General features: G+C 47.7%; 1 protein-coding gene across 1 annotated transcript in view; it reads right to left on the bottom strand.

The window, feature by feature from the left end:
• Nucleotides 1-25,493, bottom strand: part of XDH (xanthine dehydrogenase) — a 63,093-nt gene that overhangs the window by 36,226 nt on the left and 1,374 nt on the right. The window contains exons 2-11 of the mRNA XM_081100830.1: nt 20,565-20,622; nt 14,523-14,619; nt 13,152-13,260; nt 9,928-10,054; nt 9,038-9,099; nt 4,973-5,041; nt 4,574-4,663; nt 3,351-3,492; nt 1,370-1,462; nt 651-802 (exon numbers count right to left, since the gene is read on the bottom strand). Of these exons, the coding sequence (XP_080956956.1) occupies nt 651-802; nt 1,370-1,462; nt 3,351-3,492; nt 4,574-4,663; nt 4,973-5,041; nt 9,038-9,099; nt 9,928-10,054; nt 13,152-13,260; nt 14,523-14,619; nt 20,565-20,622 (999 nt within the window). The remainder of the gene's footprint in view (nt 1-650; nt 803-1,369; nt 1,463-3,350; nt 3,493-4,573; nt 4,664-4,972; nt 5,042-9,037; nt 9,100-9,927; nt 10,055-13,151; nt 13,261-14,522; nt 14,620-20,564; nt 20,623-25,493) is intronic.

The raw sequence follows: 25,493 nt of genomic DNA, 5'->3' as shown, positions 1-25,493 counted from the left end.
AGAGATTGCTTGTTTATATCTCCTCATCTACACCCAGAAGCGGCCAGGGCTTGGGGTAAGGTGTGGAGAAAGGAGTGGGCTGCTTTGCTTTATTTTTTGTTTGTTTTAATTTAAAAAACCATTTTTTAAAAATAGAATAGAAGGGGAAGCTTTCCTCCCAACACCAGCAACAATTATGAGCCTCAATTGGCACTGTGTGCAAATGCCACTTGCAAACTGGGAATCTGGGGTTTAGTCTGAAGGCTGATTGTGACAGCCCTCCCTCCTCTCAGGGGGTCTACCTCTGGTTCTACCCCCAATGCGGAAAGGCTGTGCCGCTCCCTGGTTTGGCCTTTCTCTAACTTATCTCTCATCCACCTGCTGAGAGCCTGGGCCAATCAGAAGGGGGGCGGACAGAAGGCCCCATCTCTCCAACACCAGGGAGAAGACTGAGTCCAAGTGAATGTCACCTGGAGTGGCCCACAGACCACCTGCACCAGCAGCACCTGCAGGCTCACCCCAGCCCTTCCAGGCCAGCATCTCGGAGGCAGGGCCCAGGAATCTGCATCTTTAACAAACACTCAGGCAGTTCTACCCATTCAAGTGTGAGGCTCCTGGTGTGGTGAAAGGCCCTGTCCCCTGGGCCTCGAGGCCCACGGGCAGGGACTCACCGCCACAGACTTGACCTGCTTCCCGGCAAACCAGCGCATCTGCTCCAGGACGCCTCTGAACACCTCTGTCTGGTGGGCAGGAAGCTTGGCCACGGCATCTTTCAGGGTCTTTTCCACAGAGTCCAGAGTGCAAGCGGCTCCGAAGGAGATCCCTGGGAACACACACTCAGAATAGCAGCGATCCCCTTCCCAGGGCAGAAAACACTTTCACACACAGAGTCCCTGAAGCAACCTGAGTGCGGCTGCACCAGGACTCGCATCCTTAGACAGATGAAGGAAAGTTGGCCCAGGGAGGTTAAGTGACTTGACCACCACCACACAGCTAATGAAAGATCCAAGGCTCAACCCCAGGCCTCTTATCCTACAACCAGAGTGCTCTTTCACTAAACCAGCGGTTCTCCACTCAATAAAATCAGGTTTCTGAGGGTAAAGTCCAGGCATATTTTTTTAAAGCACCCATGCATGCCTGCCCACACCAGGCTCCTGACCCCATGAGTGATTCTAAGGTGTGGCCAGGGTTGAGAAGGACTATTGGAGATCTCACAGCCCTTGCCCACTGATGCCCACCATGATGAAGAAAGGCGGTGAAGGTTGCCCCTCCAGGACAAGCAGGTGACAGCCAGAGCCAAAGGGGAGGTTGTCCTAGAACCCACCACCCCCCAAGGGGACCCTTCCCCAGCATCCCAGCCCCTCCGGGGGCCCAGGTGAACCTCCGTTACCCTCTGGGCCGTGCTCCACTAAATTCAGCTCGGGGATCCAGGCTGGGCTAACGATCACAGGAAACAGCATGTTCTTAAACTTCATCTCAATGCCTCAAGGGAAACGGGAAGCCGGAAGTTAGAGGTGTGTGTGTGTGTGTGTGTGTGTGTGTTTAGGAGCAGTATTAGAAAACATGGGACATTAAAATATGTCAGTAACTCTCTGAAGCACTACGTATTTTAACTCATTTAATCATCGCAACAACCCTGGGAGATACTGTGATTTTCTCTTTATGGACGAAGAAAATGAGGTATAGGGAGGTTAAGTTTCTTGCCCATGTTACACAGCTAATCATGGGCAGATTTCAGAATTTGAGCTATTATTAGAGTTGGGATATAACTAATAATAACACGAAAGTTTAACATTCAGAGAAAAAGGAAAATTGAGAGAAAAACTTCAAATCTGCTAATCAAGGTAGAAACTCTATGATGGACAGACTCGCCCCGTTCCTCAGACTCAATTACCCAGCACCTCTCGGAGCCTCGCCCATGGGCCGGTAGAGGGAAAAGGTAAAAAGGAAATGACTGCGCATCGTCCCATGTCCTCCCTCTCACGTGCTGTTTGGGATTTCTGAAGGAGGCTCAGGCTGTGGGGAGTCGACCAGTCTGAATACCAGCTCCCAGGACAAAGAACGTAGATGGAGACAGAAAGTCTTAAGTTTCTCTCTACACCCAGCTTCCCCAACGCCTGCCCCAGCTGTGAGTGGTTACTCTATTGGGTCTGTATAAGGAAGGAATAGGTGGAGCCAATGGAGTGATCTTAAAAATTATTTCTAACTTGAAGCTTATAAAATCTCTGGGAATTCCTTTCTCTAAGAATCTAACTTGGCTCAGGATGTTTATGGCTCATGGCAAGGAATCTGTCACATGTCAAAGATCTTGAAGATTCTTCCATCCAGTCATTCTCCACTTTAACTCATGCTACCCGGGACCGTGGCTATATGGGCCATAGGATCGCATCACCTGAGGCAGATCTCACCCTGCCTTCCAGGTGTCACAAAACTGGCTGGGGACTCTGTACCACACACATGCTCACAGGGCATGGCCAGCTCTGTGCTCCATCAGCACAGAACCGAGCCAAGCTCTCTTCTCTGTAGCTGCAGAACCAACCAGAACCCAGGGTCCTTCCAGAACCAGAGCCACGAGTCTCCCACAGGTTGGATTTGGCTGCTTAAAAGTATGTCAAGTTTCCCCCCAAACCAGAGGTCCTCTGTGACAGACCTCGGCTGTGCCACAGTCTTCCCCTTCCAGCCTTTCTGGGACTGGGAACCAGCAAAGTGGAGATGGGCCAAGCCCGGCTTAGAAATGGATGGAGATGAGCACGGCCTTGGGCAGCTCTGCTCCAGTCCCTTCACGCACCAGGAGAACTCCATAGCTCGAGTCTCCCTGACCTGTTGGCATATTGTGGGCCTCATGTCCCAGGTGGAGGCACCACCAGGACAGGTAGCCATGGTCATGGGCAACACAAACGATCACCCTTAGATATCTCCTCTCCTTTGCCTTACCACAGCACCCCCAGAAAAGGGTGGAGAAGAGAGTGACATGTATGGAACCCCTAGCATCCATCAGGCACCAGCCTGGGCAGTCTACCTACATCGCTCCCTCCTGCCTCCGACTGGGAAGACATGAGAGGGAAGGAATTGTGTCCAGTACATCCTGGCACCCAGTCCCTCCCAGGGTCCCTGGCACAGAGCTGGCACTTTATAAATGTCTATGGAAAACAGTCAACAAGGATCTCAGTTAATACTCAGGACAGCTCTTGAAGGAGGCATTATTAACCCCACACGTGAAATGGGAAAATGAGAGCGAGGGAGGAGATGTCATTTTTCTGAAGACCCAGGGGTTGAAACAGGTCTCCAAAGCCAAGAGTTTTACATAAGTTCAAGGGCCCAGGGTTCCTCAGTGGGTCCCTGGCCCCCAGTCAGGCCCCTCAGACTCTTACCGATCTCCGTGTTCCCCACGACCAGCTTGGCCTCGGGGTGCTGCGCCTTGAGGTCCAGTAGCTCCTTCAGGGTGGAGGCCTGGATCCAGGTCACACGCTCCCCTTCAAAACGTAGCTGCTTCCGGGGCGCGTCTTTCAGCCTCTGGAAAATGCCGTTTTCCAATGAGCTGTCTCCTTCTCCCCACTCCATTTCCACCGCTATTCCCATGGCCCTGCTTAGGTCCACAATGGGACCAACTCTTCTATGGACTTGTTTACTGCTGAATTCAGAATGAAAATACTTGCCAAAGAGAAGGGAGAAAAACTGCATGGATGGAGGCAGGAACTAGGTTGCAGCTCTTACATACATTAGCTCACTGAGCCATCAGAAGACTCGGTGAAGGAGGCATTGTGAGCCACATCTTGTATCGGTAAGGAAGTTATGTGACCTGCCAAAGGTCACTAGTCACAAGGCAGCCTGGACTGTCCCCACTGTCTCCAGGAGGAGCAGTGTACAAGGTGTGGATGGAGATGGGGCAGCAAAGGAAGGGGTGTCAAAGGGAATGCAATGTAGAGCTGGTCCCAGTGCGTGAGGGGTGATGCTGGGGAAGAAAACCCCAAAATCACACTGACGGTTTCAAGGTTGCCCAATCTAGAGGAGGATATGCTGGCGGCCTGCTGCGCAGCCCTTCTCTCTGGCCCTTGAACTCAGGGAGTCCTCGTGTGCTCAACAGCCCCTGAGAAATCTGCACTTGAGAAGCTCTGAGGGTGCTTGATTCTTTCCTCGCCACAGATGTTGGCATGAAGGAACCAAATCGTCAAGGGAAGAAAGGGGGTGTGAGAGGTGTCCTTAAAGCAGAGCTGCAGGCCTTGTGTGTGTCCTTTGAATCCAGCTTTGCTTGTTTGTTGATTAAATGGACTATTTGCTTGGGGGGCTTTTGCATTAGATTTAGCCAGGAGGCCAGCAGATACTTCTGGGGTCCCTGTTATTATACACAGGGCACCAGAGAGATCCACTTCCTGTCCTCAGAGAGACCGTGTGAGAAGGAGAGAAATGTAGGTCCCTATAGGAGCACATGAAAGAGGGACTTGACCCCTGGGTGTCAGAGAAAGGAAGGCAAATTCAGGCTGAGACCTGAAGGACAAGGAGAATACAAAGTTCCCAGGAGGTATGAAATAAAGCAGGTCTCCAGGGGGCTCATGGCACAGAGCCTCAAGGGGCCTTTCCTTGGGGCATCACCTACCAGCAACTCTGGTGGGAAGATGGGCTCCTGGGTAGGATCCAAGGGCATGAACTCCTCTGGGTTGAATAAACATGGAGACTGAGTGACCTGCTGGGAAAGGGAACAGATGTGTGGTACAGTATCTCCCTGTTAAAACGCCCATAGGACCAATGCAGCCCCCTGTCCAAGCAAGCTCACTCGCAGCCCCCGGCAAACTGGTGGAGGGGCAGGCAGCTCCTGGATGCAGGACCAAGGTCTTGCCAGAGGACCCAGGGCTAATGTGCACAGTCTCCACTCTCTCAGTCTGGGCTTAACTGTTTCCTCTTCCAGCCACCCTTGCCAAGAGTACGGAGAGAGACCACTGGCTCCTTTGAACTGCGACTGGCCCCCAGATTTCCAGGGAGAGAAGGGCCCACTTACTGTGTCATCTTTCTTCTGGTTCATGCAGCAGTTTTGGTTGTCCGCATTCCCTCCACAGCACCCACCATCCTACAGAGATGACCAATGTTCACACAAAAATATTTGCAAAGAGTTTCATGGAAGCGGAAGAACCCACATTATTAATTTCCAGTGAAATCCAACTCTGACACCCACTCCAGCATCAATAGTATTAGTAGATACCCTGTCCCATCCATTTGCCTTTGCATAGAGGTAAGGCCTCTGCTTTAACTTCCTCTTGCTTGGTTAATGTAGATTAAATAACTTGTGAATAAACAAATAAGATCTCTCCTGGAAACAGCAGGGAAAGTTAATGTTAAGAACATCCTATATAATAAAAGGGTGATATGCAAATAGATTGAAATACAGAACAACCAACCAATCAAAGCATGATATGCTAATAATATGCGAAACATGCTCAACTGCTCGCTATGACATGCACTGACCACTAGGGGGCAGACAGCAACTGGTCAAACAGTCGCTATGACGTGCACTGACCACCAGGGGGCAGATGCTCCAACTGGTAGGTTAGCTTGCTGCTGGGGTCCAGCCAATTGGAACTGAGATGGGTTGGACACACCCTGGAGCCCTCCCGTGGTCCTTCCCTGGCCAAATCGTGCACCAGTGGGGTCCTTCAGCCTGGCCTGCACCCTCTTGCAATCTGGAATCCCTCGGGAGATGTCGGAGAGCCCTTTTCAGCCTGATCCCACAGGCCACTCCCCTTGGGAGGGCACCAGAGGCAGGGCTCATGGCTGGCGAGTGCTGCTGCAGCAGCGCGAGCCTCTCCCAATCGGGACTGATTGGGTGTGAGCCCGTGGCAGGCACAGTGTGGCTGGGATGAGCGGGAACGACAGGTAGGAGCTGCAGGTGGCATTGGACTGCGGGTTTCAGCCCAATCCCTGCAGGCCATCCAGAGGGACCCAACCCATGCACGAATTTGTGCACCAGGCCTCTAGTTTCTCCATAAAGATAGGTCATCCTATTTTATCAAAACGTTTCTTTATGCCCATTTCCCTCTTCAGTGCTGCTCCCTTAGGAAGAGGGACAGAAATTCCCTTGGTTCTCTTAGCACTCAAGAGCCCCCTCTTTTAGATCTACCAAGTTCTTGTCTGGGCACCTCCCAGGTAGGAGTCTTTGTGGGGCTCCTAATGAGAATGTCCAAGACTGCTTTCTGGGTCCAGAGCTGTGTCTAGCAAGTGTGCCTGGGCCTCACCATGGCTGATTAGACACTTCTTGCTAGAAAGATAAGCGCTCTTTATTCCTCATTATGGGCCTGTTCCAGGGGAAGTGCACAAGTCTGATGACCCATTACCTCTGGGGAAAGGACTTGCCCAGGACCTCTCAGGGTGCCAATAGCAGAACAAAGAGGAGAGCCCACCTGACTGATGTGTCCCAGAGAAAGCAGGACTCTGAGCTCAGGACCCCACGGGACACTCCAGAATCATGGAATTGTGCTGAGAGGCCAAGTGAGGGGAACTTCCAGGCACAGCCCGGGCACATTTCCAGGGCAATCAGTTCCAGGAGGAGCGGACCGGGGCAGCCCCTCTGCACATGAATCACGGGAGACACCCTTCTATCCTGACATTTCCCAAAGGATGAGTCACAAACTATTTTTTTTTTCCAAGAAAGCTCTCAGAGGGCCAGGGTGTGGCCTTTGAGAAAAGGAAGGCCCTTGCAGACTTGGCATTGGGAGAGAAAGCCTCTTTTGCCTTGACCCTCTGCAACGCTGCCCCAAGTACAGGCCCCTCTGGCATTCACAGCTTTGCCGTCAGATCTCAGAGCTGCCCTGGTTTGGACCTCTCCACCCCCACCTTGCCCTTGCCCTTGCCCTTCCTATTTAGACAGGAATGGAGGAAGGAAGGAAGGCAGGGAGGGAGGGAGGGAAGGAGGGAGGGAGGAAGGAAGGGAGGGAGGAAGGTTGGTTCCTATAATGCCTCTTGTCATCTTTCTTCTCAGAGAAGGAGTGATGCAGGGAGTACCAGGTCCTGAGTGAAGTGAGGGGCACCCAGTGCTGGTGGGAAGGATGTATTTCACAGACGCACATTTTTCCCGGGCATTGAATGCCAACACATTCTTTCTTAAATCTTTGTTCTTGATAATTCATTGGCGTTCTCATGACATAAACAATTGCGATGGACAATGTGTCACTGCCTTCAAGGTCTACTGAGGCCGGATAAGACTGCTTTCCCCCCTGCAGGGATTTCCACTTTTCTCAGGAGGCTGAGACACTGAGCTCAGGGGGGTTCTTATGGTTCCTTCCCTTCCTTGCTTGCTGCTGGATGGACACTGTCATTTCTCACTGGGAACAGTGTGCCTCCCTCTGGAAGATGCTCCTTACCCTTTTCTAGTATGTGCCATGGGCGTGAAGACAAGATAGCCAGGTCTGTTAGAACTGTGTGTAAAACAGGAGTGAAAAGGCTCTGTCTGGCAGGTTTGCTCAGTGATTAGAGCGTGGGACCCATAGACCAAAGGGTCACGGGTTTGATTCTGGTCAAGGGCACACACTTCGGTTGCAGGTTCAATCCCCAGCCCTGGACAGGGTGCTAGCAAGAGGCAACCAATTGATATGTCTCTCTCATGTCAAAGTTTCTCTTTCTTTCTCTCTCTCTCTCTCTCTCTCTCTCTCTCTCTCCCTCCCTCTCTCTCTCTCTCCCTTTTCCCCTTCCCTTCCACTCACTCTAAATATCAATGGAAAAAATATCCCCATTTCTCAGGTGAGGATATTTTTTAAAAAGAGTGAAAAGGCTCTGAATAAAGGCTGGTGGTCTCTAAGGAGTAATGCACATGAGCTTCCAAGGACACTGTGTGCAGGCCATGTGGGCTGCTCGGAGAACTCAGCTCAGCTCCACACTGGACAGAGGGATGCACCGCCAAACACTGGAGTCAGGACCCAGTTCGACCCTCCAAAGGAGCGTAATTATCAGCTACACTCAAAAGCCCTTCTCTTTTGAGAATCTAGGCGGGCTGGCTAAATTGTTCCTCTTTGAGCAGCCGCCTATGAAATACATTCATGGACAAGATTAACAATTCCTGGTTCTCAAAGAAGCCTGCACCATTTGTAAAGATCCAGTATTAAGTCATGGAAGAAATGGACCGGCATCGTGATTTATAGCTGCCACTTACTGAATACTTAAGATCTGCCCAGGCTTGTTCTGGGGGCTTTGCAAGAGGTACTTTCAACATTCATGACAAGGTAGGTATTATTATAATCCACATTCTAGAAACAAGGCCATTTGACCAATGCCATGAACCAGTTAAGTAATGAAATGGAATTTGCAAACTCTAGGTCTGAGCTTTCAATCATTTTTCTCAGAACCCACACCTCCTAATTTCTCTCAGGGTGTGGTGTCTTCCATCCTTATGAGCCCCACTTCCATCTCCACCCCTGTGAATTATTTGCATGAAACTCTCCTTTTTGTAATGCACTTACCCAACAGGTCAGCCAAAAGCTGCCTCTACCATCAACCTTAAATCACACTGAGAGGAGGCATGTGACTGGAGTCAGGATCAACCTGACCCAGTTGGAGAATCAGGTAAAATCTGAGGAGATTAAGGCAAGAAAGGAGAGGCCAGCTGTGCGTCCTCCTTGCCAGGTGGCAGCTGTGTGCCTGTGTTTATGTAAGCGATGCCCACACACCTGGCTGTGGCTTCTCACTCAGCATTCTGTGAACACTGCAGGGCTTCGCAAACTAGCGATTTGATGAGCAGTTTCATCAGCCCAGCAGAGTGCCAACTGCAGAAGGCAGCCAGGAGAGGAAAGGTCGAGGCACCTGGGTGTGCAGTCATTCAGCACCTGTACTGTGGCCTGAGCAGGCCAGTCTCCAAGGAAGGCTGCCAAGCCTAAAGGCCCTGGAGAAAATTAGTTCTTGGGCAACATGCCTCTTCTAGGAACCAATTCCCCAGGTAGCCACAGTGGGAGGACTTGCCACCTGGCCATCTTATCTCTCTTCTCTGTAATGAGAGGCCCTTGGCATCCCTCCCAACTGTGATTTCAGGGTGTTGCTGCTTCAGGAACAGGGCCACTGATGCCTGGGGGCCCCCACTTACCCTGGCAAAGGTGCGGAAGCCCTGGAGGATGGGTCTGTAGCCTGTGCAGCGGCACAGGTTTCCTGTGAGACAAGGGAACAGATGCGATGTCAGTGCAGGCTCCAGGGCAAGTGAGGGGCTCTGGCTGAGCTCGAGGCTCAGATGCCTTGTGCACATTCTGTTTTCTCTTCCTAGAATGCCCCTCCTCCTCCCTTGTGCTTCTTCCAGGAAGACTTCCTGGAATGCCCTAAGTGCTTCTATGGTGCCTAGTCATCATTTTATGAGCGAAACTCTCTCTCCCTCAGAGTATGAGCTCCCTGGAGTAGGGACGGTGTCTTTTACCCCATGACCCTTGTTCCCTGTATAGTGCCTGGCTCATGATAGGACTCAATATAACTGGTTGAATAAATGATGAACTGAAATGGTGAATGGAAGGGGGAGTCTTCTCTATTCAGTTCAGAGAAACAGACACCTGGCCCAGGCTCCTAGGCCCCTGTGCCAAGGGAACGTGGGAAGCCATCCCTGCCCGAGCTCAGAATCCTGGCTGCCTTCTCGGATGGGCCTTTGCCCTACAGAGTCCTGTCCTGGTAAAAGCTGAGATGGAAGGAAGTAGTATCACTAGGCCCTGTGGAGTTTCCAAATGGTCTCCCCACTGCCCCCACTCCAGTGCAGAGGGAGGGCAGGAAGACACCTTGGGAAGATGAACACTCAGGCAAGCTGTCTCCAACCCACCTGTCTCAAACTAAGAGAGGCCAGCCCTCCAGCAGATCTTAGCCAACACGTGCGGGTAGGCTGAGCTTCTTCTTCTAAGGGCAGTGCCTCCGACTCCTGGTCCATTCCCGGCTTCCACTCGGGCCCTGCACTGACCCTCTCAGAGCCCCATCTGCCACCCTACCTCCTGGGGCCCATACCTTGGAAGGAATTCTCGATCTCCTCCACAGTGGGCTCGGGCTGGTTCCGGAGCAGCGTGTACATGCTCATGACCATGCCGGGGGTGCAGAACCCACACTGGGAACCATGACTTTTGGCAATTCTCTCCTAAAAGGGAGAGGTGACATGAACACCCATGTTAGCAGAACCCCTCTCAGACTTGCTACGTGACTCAGCTGAAGCCAGGCCACATCGACAGGCAGAGTGGGCAGCAGGCACTGCACAGAGTCAAATCCTAGTGCCACCACTTGCCAACTGTGGCCTTGGGCACATCACCGAGCCTCTCTGAGCTGCAGGTCCCTCGTCCTGGCACTTACCTCTAGACCTGTGGTGAGGATTCAACGATAATTCACAAAAACTCTTACCATTATACCTGGCATACAGTGGGAATTCAAGCAGTGTTCGCTATTAGTAGGAAAGGCCCTTCAGAGAAGAGGGACTATTAGAGCCAGAAGCATCTTCTCACCCTCCGTCCCTTCACTGAGCAGAGGAGCAAGCAGGTCCAGAGATTAAGAGATTTACCCTGAGACACACACAGTGAATGGAAGAGCTGTGTCACCTTCTGTTACCTACACTACCCTGCAATCCACCTCAACCAGCCTTTGTTCAGAACCAACTGAATGCATCTTATTCCAAACTAGAATACCACTGCCTAGTGGTGATCCTTGACATCCAGTGGGGACCTAAGAGTTGAGAAATGGATCATATAGAACATGTCATATGCATTGACTATCACAAAATTTTCATTCAAACCTATAAGATTTTCATTACAAGGAGATTTTCCACATTATTATTATTATTATTATTATTATTATTATTATTATTACTATGTCTCTTAAGAGTCTCTCTTGGCACTTACATTAGGTAAAATTATTAGAATATTGTATCCCCAATGCCTAGCATATCTATTCATTCATTTTATGAATAATTACTGAGAAACTATTATGTGCCAGGCGTGGTAGGGGACCAGACAGTGAAGAAGAGAGATAAGGTCTCTGGTCTCATGAAGCTCATGTCCTAGTAGGGAAAATATTGACACACACAAAACCTAAATTCCAGGAGGAGACCAGCACTATGTAAGAATTAGTTCAGGATGGCAGGACCCGAAGTGGTCAGAAGTGCCGGCTCTGAAAAGGTGACGTTTAAGTTGAATTTAATAACAATTTGGGTCAGGGAAGAGTGTATTCCAGTCAGAAGGAACAGCATGTGCAAAGCCTGGTGTGCTAGAGTGACTAAAGGGTCAGTGTGGATGGAACCCGCTGGGACAAGAGAAATTCTGGCAGAGATCACACAGCTCCTCGTAAGCCATGGCCAGGAACCAGATTTTTATTCTGGGTGTGATGGGAAGCCATAATGGGATAAGATCTAATTTATGTTTTTAAAGAATCTTCTGGCAGTTGGGTGGGGAGTGGGTTGTAGGGGGCAACAATAGAAACAGAGGATCAGGCAAGAGGGGATGGCGGCTCAGACCAAGCAGTAATAGGGAAACAGAGAAAATGGAGGTGTCACTCTAGGATTGGGAAGTAAACGCTACTTCTGGATGGAGTGGGGGTGGCGTAAAAGAGAAGGCATCAAGGTGACTGCTAGGTGTTTGTGCTGAGCAAGTGGATGGATGCTTTTGCCATTGCCTCCGATGGAGACAGACTGGGGAGGAAAGGAGTAGGGAAAGAACGGGCTTTTGTTACATTTGAGACTAGACACCATGTAGTGATGCCAAGTGGGCAGCTGGAAATCCGAACCTAACCTCTGAGGAGAGGTCAAAGCTGAAGATATAAATATGTGTACTGTTCACATGGAGACGGTATTAAACTCACGTGGGAAGGGTGTGAAGATGGAGAAGAGAAGAGCCCGGGCAGGAGCCCTGGGGATCGGCAGCCACAGGGACTGGGCAGAAAGGACCAGTGCATGGAGATGGGAGGAGAATGAGGGGAGGGGAGTGTCATAGAAATCAAGATAAAAAACTGGGTAGACAAGGAAAAGCGGAATCTAGCTCTGCAGCTTATCTGGGAGCCAAAATAGGAGCATGGGGAATAAGGACTTGTGTCACCGGAAAGGCAGGGTGTTAGCCTGATTATACAGATAAAATCTCAGGATTAAAACTGTTCATGCTTTCTTTCATCTATTTGTCTCAAAGGTGATTATAAGCCCTAATGAACCTTCTCACATCTCCTTCAGGTTGGTCAAGTTTAGCAATTTTCCGTTTTCCTGCCTAAGCTAAGAATGAAGTCACAGAGGTGGAGCAATACCACCCACACCCTGCACTGGCCTCACCTGGCTGGTCCCAGAGGCTCTTCCCAAGGAGTATAACCAGCTTGCTCAACCAGAGGCCCTGGCTCCCACATTCACGTCGGTGCCCAAGGACGGCATGCTCTGGACAACTCGTCTCCCCGAATGGTCAAGGCAGGACAAAGACCTGGGTGTGGCTCTGGCACCCTCTGTGATTGTAATCTCCCAAAGACCTCCCTGCCTCAGTTTCCCCAAACAAAAAGCACCGGGAGTAATGGCCTTTCCTTCCCGCAGTGCTCTGCTCCCACGCGTGCTCCGTTCCACTTCACCTGAGAGCATTCTGCTTCTCTCCACAAAACCTCCCAGACTACTGCCCACTCTACCCAAAAGCGTTCCCAGTTTCAATCTGTTCCCGGGGGGTCTGGTAGCATCATGAAGAAAGCCTTGGTCAGACCCTCGAATGTCTCTGTTCTCTTCTTATTCAGGCCTTGTTGGCCTGCGTTTAATGGAGGCCTAGCAGCCCACATTTGTATTATCTGCGGGTGGCAGGTGAGAGGTGCAATGGAATTGCCACTCGAGAGGGCAGGGAGTAGGTGGGCTTTTGATCAAGGGACACAGAGCACTTGGAATCTTGAATCTGGGAAGGCAGGGGGGTTCCCAAGCATATTCAAGCTCAAGGTGAGGAAGTTCCCCCACATCTACTCCCTCCAGTTCTGGTGCAGCTGGACTGTCCAGCCATCAGATCCAGTTGACCTCTTGGTCCCCTTGGAGTCATGCAGTGTTACGTTCGCCCCGCCACAGGAGAGAGCCGCAGCATGACGCCTCCTCCTTTTTCTGTCTCACAGCCCAGTCCCCACCCCCCACCCCTAAGGAGATGGGGAAGTGGCCCGGCCATAATGCCTCCTTTGCCCAGGGGTGACAGCCCAACAACCCAAAGCAAGTCTGTAGCTTTGTCATGAGCTCCCTTTGCTCTGGTTACCTGCACGGGATGCAGCCTGGACTTGGTGCTTCCTATCCCTTCCACAGTCGTCACGGCAACATGGTGCAAGGAACAGATGGGGGCCAGGCAGGCATTGGCAGAAAAGTGGCTGCAACCCCAGATTAAGGTCATTCCATTGTCCATTCAGGCCATCAGGACGGACCTGACTGAGTGCAGGGCCTGGGAGACTGGTGATGCTGTGTCATTTCTTTCACTCTACATTATGTCCTTTTCTCTTCTACAGGTGTTCTTGCCTCTCCACCCAAGACCCTGACCAAGGGACAAAGGACACTTCCCCCCACTCCCCCCTGGTGAGGCCTGAACCCTCCAGCATTTGGGGGTCAGGCAGCAGGGCACCCAATTCTCTCCCAGCTGGAGCAAGGGAGCCAGGGGCACTTTCAGATGCCTCTTACTCAGCCCGACCTTGGAGGCTGAGTTAAGGGGAAGTTCCTGGCAGGTGCCAGGCCCAACATGTGCTCCTCTCTCTGTAGGGCCCTTCCGTCACCTCTTTAATTTCAGTACCTCCAGGCACTTTTGCTTTCCTGTTTTCACCCACCTCTACCTCCCCCATTTCTCAGGGGACATGAGATACCAACCCCTTAGAGCTTGCCTACATCCATTCCTTTATCCATCATTCATTCACATGATCAGTTATTGATTGCCAGCCATATACCAGGCACTCTACTGAGGGCTGATAAGTAAAGGTGAATAAGATGAAATCTCTGTTCTTTAATCATTTGCAGTCAACCAGGAAAATATAAGCCAGTGTGAAGGTGAAATTTAAATATCTTATGATCAGTGCTCAGGAGGGCGGTGCACAGAGCACTATGGGACTAGCTCAGACAAAGGACACCTAACACAGTTTAGGAGATCAAGAAAGGCCTCCTGGAGGAGGTGGTATTTTTCCGAGTCCTAAAGACAGCAGTGCATATTTGACCTCCCAGAAGGAGCCATGTACAGAAGTCCTGGAAGAAAGTATATTCAAAAAGACTTGGAAAACAGCTTATGCAAAGACTAAGAAATTAGTGGAAATGGAATGTTAGTTGTTCGCAATTGTCTCTGCATGAGGGACTAGGATGCACTGATGAATGGAGTGCTGGGTCCATGGAGAGAAAGAAAACTGGAGAGGAAAGATGGGGTATATTGTGAAGGGCTTCATGTGCTGAGCAAAGAGATTGCACTTTATCCTGGGGGTGATGGAGACCTATTGAAGGATTTCATGGGATGTGAAATGAGACTGGATTTTAGAAAGGTCACATGTGCGTGCGCGCGCGAGCACACACACACACACACACACTCACACGCTCACTCACAAGCTGACTGCTGTTTCATAGTCCTCACATGGGCAATCAGCCAACAGGCAAAGGATACATGATCTTGTTCTGGAGACGGTCATACTTGGAAAGCATCACGGTGCAAGCTCCACAGCCCCCTTCTCCACAGCCCAGCTTGGTCCCGCTCAGCCCCACTGAGTGGTCAAGGGTTAAGGAACATGAACTCAGAGAAAAAAAGCTTTGCTGGGCGGCTGGGAAGTACTGGGCAGAGCTTCGAGTGTAGAGCCATCCACTGTCACACACAGGCCCCTCCACCAGGGAGGCAGCAGATCCACACAGCCTCCTCTTCATCAGAAAGGCTGCACTGACCCCAGGAGGCAGGGATCGGGCCATGCACTTGACCAGGACTTGAATACTAGAAACTTTTCTTGGTGTCAGGGTCTTCCAGGCATGGCCTGATAGCCCCCCAGTCCTGCGATCTCCCTAGGCAAGAGATTTGAGCACCTCAAAATCTGAGCATATGGGCAGCTGTCACATCCGCCCAGCAGGGTTGCCATGAAGTCACTCGGACCCAGAGAGAGACATTGATCTGTCCTGGGATTTGCTGAGTCCCAGCTTTTTATCCTGAACCTTTGAGGCTGATGAAATCAAGGCACCCAAATTAGGGCTGGGCCTGGCCTTTTAAATATCCAGTCCAGAGGACATGTGAAGGGAAATTAAAATGAAGATATTTTTGAGGTCAGGGACCAATGTCTTATACATACTTGCAAAAATAAATAATCTGATACTTTGCAGGCTCACTTCTGTGGGTGTGGAAACAATCCTTTGTTGTCCCCAAATATCTCACTGAGATCAGCCACTGGATATTCCTGCCTCTGGGAACAAGAGGGGTCTGTTGACAGAGGTCAGGATGAGCATCGTCCTGACAACAGACCCCTGGAGAGTTTCCAGTACAGGTAGCAAGTGAAGAGCATGGCTCTAAGCTTTAGTCTAGTCCAGCCGTGGCAAACTACAGCCCGCAGGCCGTATCCGGCCCCTTTGAAATGAATAAAACTAAAAAAAAAAAAAAAAAAGACCGTACCCTTTTATGTAATGATGTTTACTTTGAATTTATATTAGTTCACACAAACACTCCATCCATGCTTTTGTTCCGGCCCTCCGGTCCAGTTTAAGAACCCACTGTGGCCCTCGAGTCAAAAAGTTTGCCCACCCCTGGTAGGCTGTGCCAATGTTTGCCCAGAATGCATGAGTGAGAAGGTCCCTCAACATGTGCAGACCTCACTTCCTCCTCTGCCAGAGGCATTGCTATGGGGACCAGTGAGATAACCCACGGAAATCACCTTGAACTCCACCTGGACATAGTAAGTGTTCATTAAATGTCAGCTCCTGTTATATTTTTGTTATTGTTTTTGTTCCAGGGTCTCAGAATATTTTTCTACCCTGAAAGAACAAACGTTACAAGGGCTCATTACAAAATATGGGGATGTAAAGTACAGCATAGGAAATACAGTCAATAATATTGCAATAACTATGAATGGTGCCAGATAGGCACTGGAAATATTAGGGGCGGGGGGAGAGGAACACTTTATAAAGTATGTGATTGTCTAACCACTATGCTGTACACCTGAAACCAAACCAAAATAATATTGAATGTCAACTGTAATTTAAAAATAAATAAATGAATAAATAAAATCTTAACAAGGTTTGGGGGCTCTTGCAGGTACCCTCCCCACACTGAATGAAGAGTAGAATCTGAAATCCCGGTCAGGTGTCCCCACCCCAAGCCTCCCGGCACTGTCATTTCCACAATGGGCGGCATCTCTACATAGTTTCTCCATCTCAGGTTTCCCTTCTCCAACACACACAATGCTTCCTCTGACTTTCTCTCCACCTTCTCTGAGCTAGAAACTTTCCCCAGGAAGCCCATTTAGGTCTCAGGCAGAGATGGGCTGAGGATAGTCTGGCTCCTCTGAGTGGGAATGACCATGAAGCTGGCCAGGGCTAATGAGTGCCTATGGGAGCTGCTTGTTTTTCAGGCCCAAGGTCAAACCTTGGCTTCAGTAGAGTCTTCGCTGGAAGAGATCTTAAGGAGCATCAAGAAAGATCTTCCAGAGAACCAAGATGGCAACATAGGTAAACACCTGTACTTGATGCCTCTCACAACCACATCAAAATTACAACTAAAAGACAGAACAACTATCATCCAGAGCCACTGGAAAGCTGGCTGAGTGGAAGCACTACAACCAGAGAGGTAAAGAAGAAAGCCCATTGAGACTGGTAGGAGGTGTGGAGGGGAGGAATGGGCTGGCACCTGGGTGCACTGATTTTTTAATCAGGAGGGAGATACAAGCTCCAGCTTGCTCTGAACTCCAGTTCTGGGCAAGACTCTGGGGGACCCAGACACATATGGGAAGAAACTGGACTGTCTGGCATCAGGGCAGGAACATGAGGGCAGCTTTCTTTCAGACAGAAATACTCACAGCGGTCATTGTTCCTGCGCTGGGACCTCTCCATTGCTGTTTGCTCCGCCCTGGAGATTCCCTGAGACCCTACCCCACCCAATTTACAACCCCACCCAAGCTGTGTACACCAGCTTTTACATATGAATGGCCTGTCCTTTCTCAGCCTAAAACCTAGCAGGCAGCTGGGTCAGGGAGCCCCAAAAGAAGGCCCAAGGCCAGCAGCAGCAGCCTGCCTTGCTTCACAGCTGGGCCTCATCTGGGCACTTCTAAACCCGATACAAAGAGGAAGAATCTGAAGCTCTCTCTGTAGTTCCTGCTGATTGGTCCCAGGCAGTGGCTGACTTTGTACCTCCTTGGAGATACAAGAGCCAGTGTACCCAGTGGTCAGTGTGAGACCATACCAGATTACAACTCTTCACATCCATAAGTGACACATTCAAGGGGCAGACTCAGTGAGCACCAAAGCCCCAGTAAAGCAAGTCCTGCACAGCAGCTCTTCCATTGTAGACACAGCTGGTCCTCACAGCCAATTGGCCTGGTGGTTAATTATTCCCAGTGATACCAACAGCAATCAAGGCTCAACTACAACAAGACTGTGCATACAGCCCACAAAGGGATGCGCCAAGCATGTCCACCTCAGGTGATTGGGGAGGCTGAGCCACTGGGCCCTATAGGACACCTACCACACAAGGCCACTCTATCAACTCAAGGAAAATTAGCAGCTACCCAATATGTAGAAACAAACACAGGGAAGCAGCCAAAATGTGGAGACAAAGAAACATGTCACAAATGAAAGAAATGGAAGAAAGCAAAATACTGGATATAGAGTTCAAAACCACAGTTATAAGGTTACTCAGGAATCTTCTAGTAACCTCCAAGGAACTTAGTGAGACCTTCAAGAATCTTAGTGAGAATGCCAAAAAAAATGGAAAAGGACCAGTCAAAAATTAAGCATACACTGACTGAAACAAAGAATAATATATAGAGATTCAACAGTAGACTAGAGGACTCCAAAAATCAAGTCAATGATTTGAAATACGAGGAAGCAAAAAACACCCAACTGGAATAGCAAAAAGAAAAAAAGAATCCAAAAATATGAAGATAGCGTAAGGAGGCTCTGGGACAACTTCAAGCGTACCAACATCTGTATTATGGGGGTGCCAGAAGAAGAGAGAGAGCAAGATATTTGAAGAAATAATGACAGAAAACTTCCCTACCTGGTGAAAGAAATAGACTTACAAGTACAGGAAGCACAGAGAACCCCAAACAAAAGGAATCCAAAGAGGACCACACCAAGACACATCATAATTAAAATGCCAAGGGCTGTATTACAAAGCCACTGTTCTCAAAACTGCCTGGTACTGGCACAAGAACAGACATATAGATCAATGGAATAGAATAGAGAGTCCAGAAATCGACCCGAACCAATATGTTCAATTAATATTTGACAAAGGAAGCAAGAACATACAATGGAGTCAAGACAGTCTCTTCAATAAATGGTGTTGGGAAAATTGGATAGATACATGCAAAAAAATGAAACTAGACCACCAACTTAAACCATACACAAAAATAAACTCAAAATGGATAAAGGACTTAAATGTAAGACGGGAAAGCATAAAAATACTAGAGGAATCCAAAGGGAACAAAATCTCAGACATATGCCGAAGCAATTTCTTCACCGATACATCTCCTAGGGCATTGGAAACTAAAGAGAAAATAAACAAATGGGACTACATCAAAATAAAAAACTCTGCACAGCAAAAGAAACCATCAACAAAACAACAAGAAAGCCCACTGCATGGGAGAACATATTTGCCAATGTAATCACCAATACGGGTTTAATCTCCAACATTTATAGGGAACTCATACAACTTAACAAAAGGAAGATAAACAATCCAATCAAAAAATGGGCGAAGGACCTAAATAGACACTTTTCAAAAGAGGACATTCAGAAAGCCAAGAGACATATGAAAACATGCTCAAAGTCACTAATAATCCGAGAAATGCAAACCAAAACAACAATGAGGTACCATCTCACACCTGTCAGAATGGCTATCATCAACAAATCAACAAACGACAAGTGCTGGAGAGGATGTGAAGAAAAAGGAACACTCGTGCACTGCTGGTGGGAATGCAGACTGGTGCAGCCACTATGGAAGACAGTATGAAGTTTCCTCAAAAAGTTAAAAATGGAATTCCCATTTGACCCAGTGATCCCAGTTCTAGGAATATATCCCCAAAAAACAGAAACACCAATCAGAAAGGATATATGCACCCCTATGTTCATAGCAGCACAATTCACCATAGCTAAGATCTGGAAACAGCCTAAGTGCCAATCAGTAGATGAATGGATTAGAAAACAGTGGTACATCTACACAATGGAATACTATGCTGCTGTAAAAAAGAAGGAATTCTTACCATTTGCATGGATGAAACTGGAGAGCATTATGCTAAGTGAAATAAGCCAGTCAATGAAAGAAAATACCACATGTTCTCACTCATTTATGGATAATTAAAACCATTATAACCTGATGAGAAAAAAATAGATACAGAGGCAGAGCAACATCGAACAGACTGTCAAACTACAGCGGGAAGGCTGGGGAGGGTTGTGGTGGGGAGGGGTGGTAAGAGATCAACCAAAGGACTTGTATGCATGCATATGAGCATAACCAATGGACACAAGACACTGGAGGATATGGGAGGCTACGGGAGGGTCAAGGGGAGGAAAAAAAAGGAGACCTATGTAATACTCTTTGTAATACTTTTAGCAATAAAACAATTTTTTAAAAAATGCCAAGGGCAAAAGACCAAGAGAGAATCTTAAAATCAGCAAGAGAAAAATAGTTAGTTACCTACAAGGGAATTACCATAAAACTGTCAGCTGATTTCTCAACAGAAACTATGCAGACCAGAAGGGAGTAGCAAGAAATATTCAAAATGATGAATAGCAAGAACCTACAACCAAGATTACTCTACCCATCAAAGCTATCATTTAGAATTGAAGGTCAGATAAAGAGATTCAAAGACAAGAAAAAGCTAAAGGAGTTCATCACTACCAAACCAGTATTATATGAAATGCTGAAGGGTTTTCTTTAAGAAGAGAAAGAAGAAGAAAAAGGTAAAGATAAAAAATTACGAACAACAAAGTGACAACAAATACATATCTATCAACAAGTGAATCTAAAAATCAAATGAATAAAAAATCTGGTAAACAGAATAAACTGGTGAATGTAACAGAATCAGGACATGAAAATGGGAGCAGACTAGGGGTCGGGGGGAAAGGGGGTGTGAGGGGTGCAGGAAGAGATTGGAGAAAAATCTTATACCAATGGACAAGGATAGTGGGGTGGGGGGCGAAGGCCTGGGGTGGGGTGGGAACCGGGTGGAGGGGAGCTATGGGGGGAAAAAGAGGAACATCTGTAATAATCTAAACAATAAAGGTTTTGAAAAAATGATCTTCCTATTCAATAGCTGAGAATTGTAGACCCAGAGCTCAAATGAGTTGCCAGGGCCACACTGCTGCTGAGGGCAACTAGAATGCAGGTGCCCAGAGCCCCAATCCAGTGCTCCTTCCTCCACTTGCCACAGCCTCCCCAGCAGTCGCTAGAAAATGACATGCAACCCAGAGAGTGAGTCCCAGCGGCCCTCTCCCACACCCCACTCCAAAGTCAGGATACGCTTTCTTCTCAGGTAGGCCAAAAGGGTTGTTTCTGGATCTGCATTTTTCTCCACCACCTACAAAATAACAGAGAAATATATCATAGGTGTACTTAGCCGTTTTCTTACTGAAAAATTGGTAAAGTTAATGGGGATGTGTTAAATATCTTATGAAAACTAAAGGGTTTTTTCTTGAAAATTCCATAAGAATGGCCATATTAACTACAAGCCCAACTATGTATGTGCTGACATCTTCAATCCTAAGGTTCTACAGTAGGACCCACCACGAGCACTTAGGTGTCGCACCTGCCATGCTGGGCTGACCGAAGCAAAGCTTTCTTTAAGTCAAACATTTCACCTCATTTCCAGCTGCCGATCACACCTGTGAATGCCAGGGACAGCTGAGGTGGCAGCATGCAGACCTCTGGGTTTGCCTCCTGGGTGTCCACACTCGGAGAGCAGAGGGCCAATCTGTGGACCTGTGCTCATAGCGGAGTATTGTACGCATTGGGCTATCACAGTCAACAACATTACACATGTCAGAAAAGGAGGAGAACTCTCCAACCAAAGGGCCACAAATGGAATTCCCAATAAAATGGAGGAGGTTGTCTACAGAGTGAAGTGCTAGTTCCCAAAGCAAATTTTCAGAGGAAATCTATGGACAACCGTTTCATGCCTGCTCACACATTACCAAGGGTGAAAGGGTTTGGGTGATGTGGGTGGTTAAAGGTAGAGAATTTGTGATGAGGGTTTCTGTAGAGAGCCCTGTGGTATGACTTCCACATCTTCCAAAAGTCAGGAGAGAAGTATCTGCTCGCTCCTCATACATCATTAGCGGACTTTCATAGCACCGCACCACACATGAAGCTAGTGTGTGGCCTTTGCAGTGCTGAGGAAGCGGTACTGGACCATCTAAACAGCAAAAGGTGGGCCCACCAGACAGCTGAAGAAGCAGTGTCAGTGCTGGGATTGGGATGCACTCCCAGAGTTTGGGAGAGCAAAGCACATAAAGTGTTGACCATGGACCTAATGGAGGCCATGCATAAGAGAGAGACAAAGAGAGAGAAAGAGAGGGAGGAGGGCATGCGGAAAGTAGAGAGAGAGAGAGAGAGAGAGAGAGAGAGAGAGAGAGAGAGAGAACTGTTTAAATCATTCTCCAAAAAAAAACCAACTACAGGTGATGGGACCTCCAACAGAGTCTGTGCGGAGGAGACCTCCCAAACCAGAGGCTGGGAGAGAGCAGCGGCCTGGGACGAGCACAGACCCCATGTCAGAGCTCCCACTGCATGTGCCCCCTGGTGGGAAGCCACCTTATCCCAACACCAATCAAATGAAAACCTTCTTGCTGCCCTCACCTCTGTCCTGAACTGAGACTCTGTTCAGCAACTCAGAAATGACCATAGGGTTTCTTGTTAACCAAAAGTAGTCAAAGAGGTAACAAAACTGCCAGAATTCACCTCTTAATCAAGTCTGAGGGAAGGGAAAGATAGGATGAATTTCCCTTTTTCATTACACCCCACAGCTTATTCAAGGTCCTGATTACAAAGTTTACACAGAAACTATGTCTTTCCTCTTGGAGAAGAAATCATAAATGTACAAACTAAAGATCCCCAGCGCCTGTTCTGTAGACGGACGTGAGCACCTTACCTACTGTCTTCTCCCCAAGTGGGTCCGTCCTCCTGCCCGCCAGCTCTGCTTCTGTCACATCACATCGGTCCCCTGCTCTGCCCTCAGTGACCTGCAAGGTCTCCCAGGTTCCTTAGGCTGTCTGTCAAGGCCCTTTTCAATATGTCCCCCATCTTCATTTTCAGCCTTTCCCCTGCCTACTTTCCCTGCCAAGCTGGTTTTCGTACTCCAGTGAAAACACACCATCTACCTTCTAGCTCATAAGTCTTCAACCATTTCTTTCCTCTGCCATCTGTGTCTTGACTTATCAGAAGACCCTGGACACCTCCCTAGTAAGGCTTTTCCTATCACCCCAGCCACAAGCCCACCTCCCTGAATTCCAACAGAGAATGGCTGTGCCACGCTCAGGGCCTGGCAGCAGAGTTTGCCCCCAGAAAACCCATGGAACCCTCTCTCAATAGGACACCAGTGGGAATCCCACAGGAAAAACACTTTGTGGGGAAGGGAGCTTAGGAGACACTGGGTTAGGCAGATTGTTTTAGGAAACCTCAATCACCAAAACAAATAATGGCCAAAATGGGTTTATAATCCATTAAGTAAAGTTAAAACCCATGAGTCAGCAATCATAATTAATAAATAAAGAAACAAACGGGAGAAAAAGGAAAGTTTTCTTGGCAGAAGAAAACCAATTAATAAACATGATCGGCCATCTTATCACCTGCCCCATTACTGATCCAGCCGAGAATGATTAACATTAAGAGATCATAAAACGAGTAGGTAGACGTTTGATAATGGAGATATTTACAGCCTCAAAGTACCATCTCACAGATCATTTATTAATTATAAAGGAAGCAAGAATAACCTGACAGTGGAGAAACCTGAGCACCGCCTCACCAAAGGAGCAAAGTTCACACTCAGTAACGCGGGTGCTGACACGATGTCCTCCCGAGAAGGTCGCACTACTTCCCTGCAATTCCCACCCACAGTGCAGACTCTGGATCGAATTATTAGGAAGCATGGCACAAACTCAAAATGAGGGACATTTTTTAAAAAACTGACTTGTTCTCTTCATAAACATCACCGTCCCAAAACACAAGGAAAGCTAAGAAGCTGTTCCAGATGAAAGGACACGAAAGAGACTTGACAATTAACTGCAAGATGCAACCCTGGGCTGCGGTGGGATCGGGGGAGTCATGAAGGACATCACTGGGAAAATGGAAATAATGTTGCATAAAATCTATAGATTTTAGATCATAGTATTATGTCAACACTAAACTTCCTGATTTTTAAAATCTGTGCTTCTGTTATAATATCTTTATTTTTAATTTAAGGGGTAAGAGGGTATGATGTCTGAAATTTACCCTCAGATGATTCAGAAATAAAATCTTATGCTTTATATATTTAGTTCTATTATTTGCATACATAAGTAAATATATATTTGTGTACTTATAATACATACACCTATATATCTATGTAGGTACCTATAAATACATACACATATATGTAAAGAGAGAGATAAGTAAAATACAAATGTGGCAAAATGTTAACATGTAGGAAAAGTCTATTTAATATTTCTTTGCATTCTTCCTGTAACTTTTCTGCAAACTTAAAGTACAAAGTTTAAAAAATAAATTTCTTTGCCAGAGGATTTTTTTAGGACTTTTACTATTCATCTATCCATTCCGCTCACATGAACTGGGCACCTACGTTGTGCCAGCGCTGGCTGAGTGGTTTAAGAATATCTGAGAAGTGTATCTCGTGGGGATAGTTTCCTGTGAAATACATTTTGGAATATATCACTTTGCCTACCCATAATCCACCTCTGCAACTAGTTCATAAACTCCTGAATGGCAATGCCTCCAGCCCATGTATATCCACAAGCCCAGGTCTGGGAGGAACTTGCAAAATGTCAATGATGTGAGGGAGGGAGAGAGAGAGGCTCAACTCCCTGACACTGACTTCTTGGGGGGGATCACTATTGGACACCTTCAGCTGCACCTTACATGCTAAACCTCCCTAGCTTCCTCCAGATGCCACAGTCTCCACTAAACAGAGAGTGATTGCTCCGAAAAGCAAGGATCTTAACCTCCCAAGGGACTATCACTACAATAACAAAATCCTGGGCAGCTCTTTCCCTTCCACTCTTTCGATCAGAAGAAGACATGAAAACAACAACAGCCAATAAGGCCCATCATCACCACAGAAGGCCCCCTGGGTACTTGATGGTTGGTATCTTATATAGGGTGTCCCAAAATTCACGCAAGATTTGAATTTTGCGTGAGCATAAACAACAACAACAAAATAAAACAAAAGCCTAATCTTACTTGGTTTATTGAATCAAATTCTAATATCTGTTGCCCTTTGATTTCAATCCCTTCAATTTGATAAGCATTACCAAGTACCAATTGTGGCCTAGGAGTAGGGACAATGAAGACCAATGAAGACCACGGCTTTGCATATATGCCAGCAAAGCCGTGGAGGCTATTTACCTGATGTGCTATTCTATACATAACCCTATACTGTATACTTTATGAATCAATAAAATATTTACAATTTTTAATTATAAACCTGTGTTTTCTATCAAAATTACTTCTTGCATGAATTTTGGGACACCCTATATCTTCCCCAGGACCCCAGCTAGTGAAGGACAGGGAGAGTTGAAGGCTCACATTGAAGAGTGAGTCACCAAGTTCTGGCCTCTTGTTTCATAACTTCTGTGTATAATGTCCTGTAACAAAAGGTCTAGAACATTTGGGACTCGACATGGGAACACGCTTACTCACACATGCCTTAATTTGTTTAGGGATTCCTTGGCTGGGTCTTGCTTTTATAGTACTGCTTTTACCTCATCACTCCTTGCACTGCCTGTCCTCTTGCCAGCGGTTTCTCAAACATGGATATTCATCACAAAAACTGGCCTGAGTAGATGGTAGGGTTTGATGTGATAATTCCATCTACAAATTCCGAATTGCTTTCCTCAAGTGAAAATAAAACTCATGAGAAAGCAATTTTTGCCAAGCCGGATTTCCTTGCAAATGCTCCAGTGCATCGGGGCAAACAATTTGTAAAGAAGAACAGAAGCTTGTACTGACACACAGGAATTGATGGCTCAATAAAAAATATCAACCTTGGAGGCGGGTGTGGCCTTGGAAGTCATTACCCGGTAAATCCAGCTGCTCAAGCAATGTAAAAATTGCTTAGAACAATTCCACAGAAGACACCCTTCTAGAAAGCCAATTCAACAACTATTTCTTAAATCTCTGCAGTGTAATTGCTGAATGCAACAAAATTGTTGGAAATCTTGGGTGCCAACGTGGAAGCTT

Source organism: Myotis nattereri, assembly GCF_964212035.1.
Source record: "Myotis nattereri genome assembly, chromosome: 10".
Lineage (NCBI taxonomy): Eukaryota > Metazoa > Chordata > Mammalia > Chiroptera > Vespertilionidae > Myotis > Myotis nattereri.
This window is presented reverse-complemented; position numbering and strand designations above follow the sequence as displayed.